The 12,249-nt window shown below is 41.5% G+C and overlaps 1 protein-coding gene across 6 annotated transcripts in view; it reads left to right on the top strand.

Annotated features, from left to right (window-relative positions):
• The window catches only part of KDM4B (lysine demethylase 4B), a 92,892-nt gene that overhangs the window by 37,333 nt on the left and 43,310 nt on the right, over nucleotides 1-12,249 (top strand). For 4 of the 6 annotated variants that reach the window (XR_014230298.1, XM_082331076.1, XM_082331075.1 and 1 more), the window contains exons 7-8: nucleotides 1,892-1,995; nucleotides 6,397-6,534. Coding sequence is in view for 3 of the 6 variants with exons in the window: in XM_082331076.1 (XP_082187202.1) it covers nucleotides 1,892-1,995; nucleotides 6,397-6,534 (242 nt within the window). In the remaining 3 variants the exon portion in view is untranslated. Of the gene's footprint in view, nucleotides 1-1,891; nucleotides 1,996-6,396; nucleotides 6,535-12,249 lie in introns of those variants that run through there. The other 2 variants (XR_014230299.1, XR_014230300.1) reach the window with 1 other exon arrangement.

Here is a 12,249-nt window from a genome sequence, read left to right as displayed (position 1 = left end):
ATAGTAATGGCATTTCTTGCTGATAGTCTGACGTTCTATTGACTGTTTCATACTTGTATAAAAAAGGGGAGGGTGTTGAAGGGAGCGAGCAACTGGTTGTGTAGGATAAATGTAGAATAAATGGGTATAAATGTCCTAGGGCATGGTAGTATTGTTTTCCTGTGCACTGAGAGCCATGATCCCTAAATACAAATAATATTGAAAATTGCTGCTCAGAAATGTCGCATTTCAAAGCTACAGTTCAGTTTAGTTATTTGCCAGGTTTTATAAAAGTTACTTTTTCATCTATTAAAAAGTCAGTAAATCCAGATGACCCATGTCTGTAGAATCTGAAATAGCACACCAAAGTCTGACATAAGTAATACTAAGTCTCTTGCTGCTTGTAACTTAATTTTACTGATGATCAATTTTTGAGACGCATAGATGGTTGGCAAGGTATCAACCAGAAGGAAATTATCAATGATCTCGTCGTTATTTTAGTTTTCTGTTGCTTAGTACCTTTTGGAAGTTGGGCTGGGTAATGTTTTGAAACTACAATGAAGCAGTATTGCTGCTTGGGCATTCTCCCTGCCCTATGCAGCAGCGGTCTATACTATGAAGAAGTGTACTATGGAGAAATGAGTATGCAATTAATATGGAAAATGAATAGCTGAGCTGTAAATGGGCTCACTGGGAGAGCTATGGAGCCCACGGAGAGAATGTTAATGTGTTGCCATGTTATTGGTGCTAATCACTTAAAATGTGCTTCTTTATTAGTAGCTTTAATGAGAGCCACTTAAACTGTGCATTAAAAAGAGGAACTGCAGAGAGGGACGACAGACTGGGTAGCAGACAGTCATAATTTTAATTGAAATGCTTTTAGTACAAAAATACAAGAAAATCTGGAATCCAGTAATCCTTTTTTACTTTCTGAAACCCCTTCCATTATGTCTCATCAATTAGTTTTGTTTCCAGAGCTTGGGTTATTTATTTTCCTAAATGGCGATGTTTTTTAATCCCCATAAACACATAATTTGTTATTGAATCACCCACTTGGAATGGAACACATGGTCTTGAAGAAAATGGTGTTACATTGGTTGAGCTGACATTTCTGGGAGCGAAGTGCTGACATCAAGGGGTTTGTTCAGTTTTCACCACAATTTTAGTATTTTTTTTATTAATTGTGATTTCTTCTACCAGCTCAGCGTGGATCATGTAGCTATGGTAGAACTTAACACCTCATAGCGCCGAGATGCTGTCTGAGTCGGCTCACGCTGCCTCTGCCAGCGTTGCTGGTGACCAGGGTGGCCAGCGAATGAGTGTCCCTCCTTCCACTGCCTTGCGATGGATACATTTTGTTTCCGTTCTTTCTTTTGACTGAATATTAACATCTACATGCTTATTTTTTTTTTCCTTTAGGGGGTGGTAAGTGGGGCAGATCGGTCTGGAATCTTATGAGTTGTATTCCTTTCCCAGGAATAATATAGCTGCCCGTCAGAGAAGGGATAAAAAGGACATAGCGGTGTTTGGAGTAGATGGTGCATGCTTGTCACTTTTTCCTTGTCCGTATTCAGCAAAAGGGTGGCTCAGGGTTTAGGGTACTAGCCAAAACCTGAGACAGACAGGTTCTGTTTCTTAATTTGCTAGGGTTTTACTGAGATTTTGGCCAAGTTGCTTATTCCCAGACATAGACGGCTTAGATGCTGAACACGCGAGGTTTTGTCACAAAATTTATCTGGTATTCTAAACAACGAGGGATGTGCTAATTGCCGACACCTTCAGTTGTATGCCTATTGTTTTGATCTATATAAAGTATTGAGGCAGGTTTTCATTTTCTCAGCTTGTCTCTGCTTAAATAATGATTGGATATAGTATTCCTATAGCGATCCTCCTCTTTTTAATCTCTCTACAGGATTTTTTCCAGGAAGCTCTCAGGGATGTGATGCTTTCCTCCGTCACAAGATGACCCTCATTTCACCCTCAATCTTGAAGAAGTATGGTATTCCTTTTGACCGGGTACGTACAAAGGATGCGTTGAAGACACTAGCAAGTTGTGAGGTGCACAAAGCACCACACCCCTCTTTTAAGGAAACAATTCATTGCAAACCGCTGGGGAGCAGTTTGCTTAATTTCTAAATGCATTATTATGCTAAATGTATCCTATCGGTTTAAACCAGGTGGCTGCCTCTAAGTGAGGATTTGTGGTTTGGCTAAGACACTTTCTGTGAAGTGCTTCTCTTCACAAAAGCTTTTGCTAGAACTAACTTTGTCAATTAGGGAGCCTCTCTAGGTAGAGAGGGGCAAACTGTAATACAGATGCTGTGGCTTATCTGTAGGCAGCATAACTCATTGGTAATTCTTGAACACAGACTTTTTTCTCCTGGATGCAGTATGAACCAAAAAGTGGAGTTAGACATGCTGGTTCTCTGTTGTGTAAGCGTTCTTTCTACGCTAAGCCAGTAAGGATCCATGAATCTCTTGAAAGTCCTCTTACTTGAAATGAGACATCATGTTTATTTGGTATGATCATTTTAATATGCTTATTCTTAAAGTCTTCTGGCAAGAAGTAAATCTCCTCAGCCAAGCATGCTTACTGCGGATTTAGTATCTGTGCAGAATCCATCAAACAGCTACTGCTGCTGCGTGTTACCGGCCCGCAGAGCCCGTCCTGCCAGGAGGGCCCAGGGCAGCCTTGGGATGTGGGGAAAGGAACTGAGTTAGAGGCACCAGGACTCTAACTCCAGTGGGAAGTACCAAAAGAATGCCTGATGCAAACTGATCGCATCCTTCCCCATCCCCTTTGCACCATCGTCTGTAGATATTATGGCCATCTTTTTCTAAGTAAGAACTCTCAAGTTCTGGTCTTTTGAGGTTTTTTTAAAGCATGGTTTTGCTAGAGTTAGTCCACCTGAGACAAAGTGTAGCACCTGTTTGATGAGCCTGGTGATTCTTTGAGATGGAAGTAAAAGATCTTGGCTCTTCCGTAGCATAAAAACTATGAATTCATCCAATTTACTGCTCCAGAGACTGTTTCATTTTTCCTAGTGGAAGGCTATGATGAATGAAATTTGAAGTGTAATCATCTGGCATGTCAGATGAGCTTGCTGTCGGTGCAGGGGAGACTTGCACGAAGCAATGTGGTGCTTATGGTTCAACATCAGTGGCTGGACTTGGCGTAGTTTGCACCTGATGGGTGATACTAAATTGTTCATAGAGAGCAACAAACCGTTTTTCTTGTAATTCTGTCTGTGGAACCTAATTCCCAAGTGTGAAAACACAGCTACCTGCTACACATGGTTGAAAATAATAATGAAAATATCTAATTGTGGGATCTGAATTTTTTGGTAAGGGTTTTCACTTTACAGATTTCAGGAGAAAGGATATGTGGATTGGAACATGGGAGGCATCTCAGTTTAATGCATAGATGCCCCTCTGAGAAATGACTTTTGATAGAGGATAAAAGATGTTCTCCATCCTGACCATGCTCAGAAAAGAGTACAAAATCTGTAGCCAGTGCAAGCTCCTGAAAAATCTGCCTGACCTTATCTTTATTGGCCTAAACTGTGAAGTTTAAGGATTTCTTATGCTTCTTTCTGCTTCAGTATCAGTTGAATGCTGTGTCTTGCTACTTCTTGCGGTGTTTTCCTTATGAAGTTGTTTTAACCAGAAGCCGTAAGTGGTGCAATAATTGGCTGAACAGAGCCTAAAAAGAGTGCACTGCTTATCTAAAGACGCAGCTGAAAATAATAATTTAAAAAGTACCTGTTGGTGCACACTAGCCGTTCTCGGTGAAGTTTGCCATGTGATCCTTTGGCGACGTGCAGTCGTCCTGCAGAATGGAGGAGCATAGGAACTGGGAATGAATTGCTGCCGTTCCATTCAAGCAGCGTGCTGGGGCAGTGCTCTTGGGTCTGCCAGAGGTCAGAAAGCGAAGGAAATATTTGCAAGAGTTCAAATTTTTGAACGTTGTAGGTGGGCATATTTTTCTCCAGAACAATGTATTCATTGTTATATGTTTGCTTTTTTATCTGTTTAAGGAAAGTGGCATTGACTAGTAATTATGTACTAAGTGATTTCTGATCAATAACCAACCAAGTGGAGCAAAGGAGTTTGTAAAAAGGGAGTAGAGGAAAACTTTCCTTCCGAGCTTATCCCAGGTCAGCTTTGCTGAGCTGTATGGTGATAGGGATGGGATACAGAGTGGTTTAAATAAGGGAGTTTCTAATTTATTGCTTGGTAAAAAGTCTTTACCTGCTTAGCTGGGCTTCTCACTATGAATCTTCCCACTATCATTTGTGACATGAAGGTTTTTTGCAGATTGGTGTCTCTTTCATACTGAGTATATGTAGAAACCTTTAAAATAGGCACTATCTGAATGCTAAGAACCTGATTTTTGTCTCCCCGTTTTTTACAAAAAATGGAAGAGCCCGGTGTAGACAGAGGAGTATTTTACTGTCAAACCCAAACTTTTCAAAGGAAGGGGGATTATTAACACATTACTTAAATATAACTCCTAATCCTGATTTACAAAGTGTGGAGGGAGTGTGTTTTTTTTATGATAGCTTCTCTCTTCTCGCTGGCACTCACTGGAAGGATGTTTTTAAATGTAAAAAGGAGGAGCAGCTCTTTAGTCTGAGCAGCCTCTATCTGAATACCTCCTGTCCTGAAATAGCAGCTTTTGAAGGAGGATCACTGTTATTCAGAAACGGTGAACGTGTGCCATTTTTCTTTAGAAACAGAGATAGGATCCCTTCGTCTAAATTCTTGGCAGATTTCAATGAAATGAATAGGCACGCATTTATAAATCTCTATAATGGTATTTACTTCTGGAAAAAGAGAAACAGATCAATACTAGGGCTTTTTAATAATTAAAAATGTGTATTTCTGTAATCTCCTATTGATTTCTCCATTTATTCTTCAAGAGCTTGCAGAAGTCAGTAAATTTAGGGCTTTCTCCATGAGTGGCAGTTTGTGCTGGCTTTCCTTCAATAGTTATTACTTTTCTGCATGGCCTATCCATCATCTTGAGTGCTTTCTAATTTATTGTAGGGATAATGTTGACAGCAGTGACATGGAGGACATACACTGTGGGCTTGAAATGAAGACACCAGGATGTAGATTTCCTGACAGAAACATAATCTTTCCGTCTTCTGAAGTTAGCAATCTACCACTCTGCTTTGATTTATGGAGGGGGCTGGATGGGAGGATGCTCTGTGAAGCTGGGTACAGACTGGACTTCAGCACCTCTCATCCAGAAATACTGCAGAAGCTTCTTGTATTATCATAGCAGCTTTTATTCTCCCCCCCCCTTTTTTTTTATTTAAATTAATGACATTAGCAAGTTTAGGTGTTAGTCCAGCCAACTGGGTAAATGTTTGAACTTCTGCCTGTTTACATTTTCTATTTGGACCCATCCTTGTGTTTAGAAGTGTAAGTTCTTTGAAATCTCTGTAGGGTCTGAACTGCTGTGTCGTGAGTTACTGCTGGTGGGAAGGAATCCAAATGGAGTTGCTTGGCATGTGACTGCTAGGAAAGGTCTGTCAGCACTTCTGGGTTGAAAAGACAGGGAAGGTCGAAATTTTCCTCCTAATCCATAGGAGGGAGGTGCTGTTGCACGCTCGCTAAGCGAGAGAGCTGGACTGGAAGGATTGCTCCAAGTGCGCTATGTCACTGCCAGTTGCTCTTATGATCTGTGCCATATTCTAAGAATTAAATTCCTTTTTCCCCCCGATATCTTCTCTGCATAAGATTTAAAAAGAGGATTTTCTAGAAGCATCACAAATTGATTGGCCTCTGATTACAGCTGTAATCTGCAGAGTTTTTAAACCTTATATTAATAATGTCCATAATGGTTATTGTTGTTTTAATTTTACTTAAGTAGACAAATGGTGGGCTGTAATTTTTAGGTTGTTTGACTTACGGGTGAACAAATGGGAGTAACGTGAGTGGGGAAATAAATACAGTGAAAGGCAGCGCGTACTTCAGTAGGACCCTGCAGTGCAGAGTGCATGTTAGGAGGGAAATCCAGTTTTCTTGGCTCCACTGGCGTGGTGGTGGGAGTGTAGATTTGGACTTACCATGAGCTAAAGTAGTCGCCATCTACAGATTTACTGATCTTTTAGAATGCTGCAGCCTGAGACCTTTTTTGTAACTGGAGCTTGGGAGTCTAAATAGTTCAGCTCTTGTGACCCCTTCCAGCCATTTTACTGTCTTTTTTCCTTAATAGAAATATTGCAGTATTTCTGCGGTTAACAAGGAATTGTTCTAGGTTTAGCCAAGAGTTGGCAATGACTGTTCTGCCTACCGCCCAGTTGAGAGAGAGAGATTTAACCCGTGAGTTTTTTATAGGTCTGTGTTCTCAAGGTGCTGTGTCAACTGATCTGTGGGGTATCTCTTCCTTTTATTTCTGTTTTTCAGATCACCCAGGAAGCCGGAGAGTTTATGATTACATTTCCTTACGGTTACCATGCTGGCTTCAATCATGGCTTCAACTGTGCTGAGTCTACCAACTTTGCCACTTTGCGATGGATTGACTACGGAAAAATGGCAACCCAAGTAGGTGCCTGTTAGGATGAAGGGTTACTTAGAACCACTAGCTCTAGATGTTACATACACCTTGTGTAGAGGTTGTTTTGAGACTACTAAGTTAGGATTAGTTTTCCGATGCATCTAAACCGCATTTCGCAGTGAATACGGTGACTGATGTAACTGAATACAATTCATTAAGTACACATTGAAGGGGAAGGAATAAACTGGAAATACTTTTTTAAGTTTTAATAAGGCTATGGTGATAACCTTCTGAAAAGATCTGAATTTGTGCACTGTACAAAAGCACTCAGTTAAGTCTGAAGAGGAGAGTCATGCTGGAATGGCTGTGTGTGGCTGTTTCTCATTAGGGCAAATTTCTTGTATGTTTTGTTACTTTTGACAGTTCTGAAGTCAGTGGTGGTTTTCATGGCGGCACGCATACTGCATTCTCTTGTTTTTAAGTGTGAAGTATAACTGATCAGCTTAACTGATTCAGCAGGATCTGTGGATTTTTAAATTGGGGTTCAGTTCCACAAAGTCTCTGGGGAAAGGAGAAATGATTACAGTGGGGTGGCAGTTGAAAATTGCCTCAGATGTTCTGTTCCAGAAAGGCAGACTTAGTTTTCACTCTAGAATAGCATTAATAATATCTCCTTCGCTTATTTTTCTTCTATCCACTCAGCTTGACTCTGTAACTTTTGTAGTGCATCCTAATGCTTTGTTCTGGGCAAGACCAGCTGTTCAAAATGAACTGCAAGTACCTCTGTGTCTCAGTCTGTGGAACAATGTAGTGATGTCCGTTTTTCCTTTACAAAGGTTTGTATTCTGAGAGTAGTAAAAGGTAGATGATTACTGAATGGCGTCATTCTCTTCTCAGCTTTGGGATCCTGGGGTCCTTGACAGCGTCCTTTTTCACCCTCCACCTTTTTGCTGTAATGCCATCAGCCATTTTTGAGCCAAGCTGAAACTTTCTGCACAGAATTATATTCGGTAGCGATCAATGTTGTGTGTTAATCAGCCTGAGTGGCTGCTTTGTGACTAACGTGAGTCACACTTCTTTGCTTCTGGAGGCTGGTGCTGTTTCTGGCACTGCAGGCTTCAAGGGATCGTGTAGAATCACAAAAAACCCCATGCTGGTTCTTCCTATTTTTCTTTTTTAATAAGTGAACATCATTAACCCAACTAGAAAAGGAAGATGGTTGTCACCCTACAGGAGCTTTTTTCCTGCTTTTTCCCCTCTTTGGTATTCTACATCCTCCCTCAGCAACTGCAGGCAGGCAGTCTTCAGCTACCCAGTGGCACCATGCTCTATGTCTGAGTTCATCCCACAGAAAGCAAGCTCAGCCCTTTAGGGTTCCTGAAAAGTGGAATGTCTGTCGTCTTTATTTTTTTCGGTAATATCCATCCCATAGTTTCAAGGCATCTGCCATTAGGCAACAAGTTTGGGATGTGAGCTCTCTCTTTTTCTCAAAGAAACAGATTTTATTGTTTCATTTCTGAAACTACAGTGATGTAAAAGCATCTTCTGTTAGGCATGCTAGTGGCAGTGTCGTGAAATATAAGATACACGAACTCGCTGTGCCAGTGCGGTAACACCTCTAAATTGCCGGCAGTGGCAACTGAAATGATTCTCATAACGGCGAAGTCCTCATGCTGAAAAGTTGTGTATTTGTCCTCTCCGTCCCCCACCAATGTTCAAGTAGCGAACCCTGCGTTGGTGTTTGTGATCTCTTCATGTCCCACCAAGGCTGTAGGCCAGACCCTGCGGCCGTAATCGGGCTCCAGGGCCAGGTGGAGTGGGAGTCGTACATTTGAATTTGTTCTGGATGGGGAGGGATGATAAGAAAAACCTGAAACCGTAAGAGGCCTCAAATCAGTGTTAAGTGTCTTAAAAATAGCCAAGCAAACTTCGTTTGAAAATTTTAAAAATCGCGTTTGTCTGCTGTGACCTTGTATACCAGGTTTATCTGTAGCAAATGGTCATGGTATTACACCCCAGAAAATGGGGTTTATCGTGGAAATTCTGACAGACCCTTAACTACAGCAGTGCCAGCAGGCACCACTCTAATATTAAAAGCAATTTTGGGTTCAGCCATGTGTTCACAAACAAGTGACATTTGGGAAGTGCAGTTTTAGATTGAGCCTCCATGCTTACATTGTTAAGCAGCGTAGCGTGAAATTACTGAACAAGCAGCATAGAGAGCTCTGAGCAAATCTAGGGAGAGAAAGTTGAAGTGTGGAAGGAGACGCCCAATTTATTTCCATTGCACTCAGTGACACTTGTCTGTTCAGAGATTTCCATTTAATATTGCCTAAACCACGCACTGCATACATGTTAATTAACCCTTAGGTACCTTACTATCGGGTTCCAGATGAGGTATGAATGCTGTTACACTGTAAGGGCAAAAGGTTTGTTTAAATCTCATTTTAAGTTAAACAGGGACTTAATGAAATATCAGCTGACTGTGTATACCCGCCCTGCCTGCACGTTTGTGGAGAGAGAATTTGTGGAGAGACACATCCTGGAGCGTGTGAGTTTTGGATAACTACCGCAGGTTTACTAAATTTAAAAAACGGCTGTGTTGCTTTCTGTGCTCTCAGGCACAATTAGATTATCCTTGCCCACATCCGAGCAGGTTTGGTTTTTTTCTTGTCACATACTCATTTATAAAGTTCTTGGAAACTCTAGACTGGGCGCGCTCTGCAGGTGTATACTCATACTGCACTGAAACCAGTTGGCTGGAAGGCGATTCTTCTCCTTTCCTCAGGTTAGCAATACGGCTGTCTTGTCCTACTGGTACTCACGAGATTGGTGACAAGGTAAGGTTCAAAATTAGCCAGTTGTAACGTTCTCCTGGACGTTATCCTGGGGATGAAATTTGGATTCCGCTCTACTGAGAGCGATGTATGTCAATGGCATAGCACAAGAGAGAGCTCACATAGGAAGGTAATGGCTCACCTCGGAGAAACACAGACAGAGCCCTGCTAATTGCCTGCCAGATGGATGAAATGTTCTGCTAACCACAGCAGAACCTGCCTAGGCTGTAAAAAATACATAATAACCAGGCTGAAGTTTAAAGATCAGCTTCTTAGACGCTGGTTCTGCTCTAATTGTAGAACAAGCATCAGCATTAGCAAAAAAAAAAAAAAAAAGGGGCAATGGCTGCAGAGTTATGTAGGAAACTAATAGCGGGTAAATATGCTTGTATCTGTGTAAAGTTGTAACAGGATGAACAGATGCTTTAAAATTCAAGTGGAAGTTGGTTTGGTGAATACCCAAGCGAAGAAACTAGCTGTCCTGTTCAGTTCAAAGCTTTTTGAGAACCTCGTGGGAGGCTTTGGAGGCTCTTTCAGAACTGCTTAGCAGAAGCTGATGTGAAGGAACTGGAAGGGTGTACGTGTAGCGGTAGCTAGGTGTGGTGCTGGGTTTCATGTCTTTAGATGGAAGTTGTAACCACTGCTGACAAATAGCCTCTTACTGTATGAACATACTGACCAAAGCATCTTTATTAACTGAACATAGGGCCAGTACACAGAGGTAAATTTGTGTCTTCATCTGTATCAGACGTCTCCGGTGTCTGTTTAGCATATCCCAGGCTCAGGTGGGCAATCTGAGCGCTGATGGCACATGGGTTACCACAAATGTTCAGCAGAATTCTCTGCTTTCTCTCTTTAAGTTTTCCCTGGTCTTGTTTCAGCTTTTTAGTTATAGCAGGTGCTTGCCTCTTTAAGTCTGATTTGCTGATCCTTCTAATAATTGCTTCTCTAGCCTCAGTGGTGAGTGCTGGTATGTGACAGACAAAATTCATGTCATCTCTCATGATGTGTATAAATCCTCAGGACCGATTGCTGTCTGTTCTTAGCAAGTGTCAGTCTCCTTAGATTCAGAGGAAGGGTATAACATTCTCCTTTACTTCATGTCTTTAATTATATGGTGGTGTACCGCTGGGAAATAGATGTCTTGCCTACAGCTGGACATTGTGCCCAGAAGTGTAAGAATTAACAGCTCTTTAACTGTTATCCCATTTATTGTCAATGTACATGTCTCCATCTGTCCTCGAGGAACCTTGTGTTGCGGCTGACTTCTTTCCAGCCAAGGTGACTTTGAGGCCAACCGCAGCTTGCCTATTCCACCTAATCTGTGTGAAAAGCTGTGGTTGAACAGCACATCTGTCAGTTCCTTGTCTGGGGGGGAGAGGGACCTTCAGTTAATCTTGGGGCTCCCATAGATAATCCTGGTGTGCTGTCACTAGGTCTTTCCAAATACGTGATGGGAATTCATTTCAGCATTCTTTGCAGATCAGACTCTGGCAGGGAATGCTCTTTTTAAGATACAGTCCTATTTGACTAACATATCAGTCTGTCGCAGTGTGCAAAGTAAAAAGAGATCCAGAAGAAATGGGTTAAAAAGGTTTTTCGTAGTGTTGGAGATACTGGCACAATACCTCAGGAGTCAGCTGTAATCTGAATACTCTGCTTTAGCCCTTAACATTAGTGATTGAATAATACGGTTGAGTAGGGATGGTTTTATTTGTATGTACTGGAGTTAACGCTTACCTGCATAGGCAGAGCCTAGAAAATTAGGGAGAAATATTTTCCTTCGTACTCCACAGCCAGAGTTCTTCAGTCATTTGTTTTCCATTAACTCTTTGTCACGTTCCTTTTTCTGTTTCGTCGTCGAAGAAGGCCTGGTGCATGAAGGGCAGTGAATGATCATTTTCATTCCTTACCATCATTTTTTTTTCCTCTTTGTTTTGCTGCATGAGCCTGCAGTGCTTTCTGCATTCCTGTTTTGATTTGCTTTGTTTCTGAACTCTTGGATGGAGCCATTGAGAGGCAGAGGGGCTTATTAGCTGCGTGTTTGACTAAACCACCCTTTTAAAGCCAAGTGTTTTAGTAAAGTGTCCTTCCTGAAGTCAAGGTGGCCTGTAAGTCTCCTGATACTCAAAAAGGCACTTTCAGCGTGTACAATTTTATAAGAAATTCAAACGTACCTCACAGGTCGGCTTTTCTATTTCTTTTGCAAACTGGACTGGAAATAAGTGGATGGGAGGGGAACAATTTCTTGCACTTTCCTTTATATTAATAGCAGACACTCCTGGATGATAATGTCTGTGTTACTATCGGCTGACATTTTCATACCTTCATTTTATCTCCTGTTTACTCCAGAGATAGTGCTGAAATTATCTATCTCCATGTAAAATGGGGTCAAGTTGCCCTTCCTTCCCAAATCCTACATTTTACGTTCCGAAATAAGCAGCCCTCATCTCCCCCTGGGCGGTATTCCCATACAGACCTCCGCTCCGGTGCGGTCCGGTCCTGCTCTGCTGCCGAGTCATTTCTCGGGGGGGAAGAGGGGACAAGTAAGACTCCTGTTTGGGTTTTACTGATATATAAAGGCATCTTGGAGAGAGGTGCCCTTTGGATCTCAGACTGTGGTCTTTTACATAGCTTATTGCTTCTGAACCCTTTCCAGCCGTGGTGGTTTTTTGGTATAATATTGAAATAACATATCTCAAATTTACATTTGGAGTATTTGTGATTTAAAGTTGTCCAGCATATAATTTCTGTTGTAAAATTGAAGCTTCCTTCTTACTATTCAGATGTTAGTACGTTTTCTCTTAAAACATGCCCCTGTTTTCCAAGGAAATAAAATTCATGAGGTTTTTGCAGAAACTGGTAATCCCATAAAATTGGTCTCTGAAATAAGGGAAATCAGAATTGCATTTTTGCAGTACTTTG

Source organism: Platalea leucorodia (assembly GCF_965183815.1).
Source record: "Platalea leucorodia genome assembly, chromosome: 21".
Classification (NCBI taxonomy): domain Eukaryota; kingdom Metazoa; phylum Chordata; class Aves; order Pelecaniformes; family Threskiornithidae; genus Platalea; species Platalea leucorodia.
This window is presented reverse-complemented; position numbering and strand designations above follow the sequence as displayed.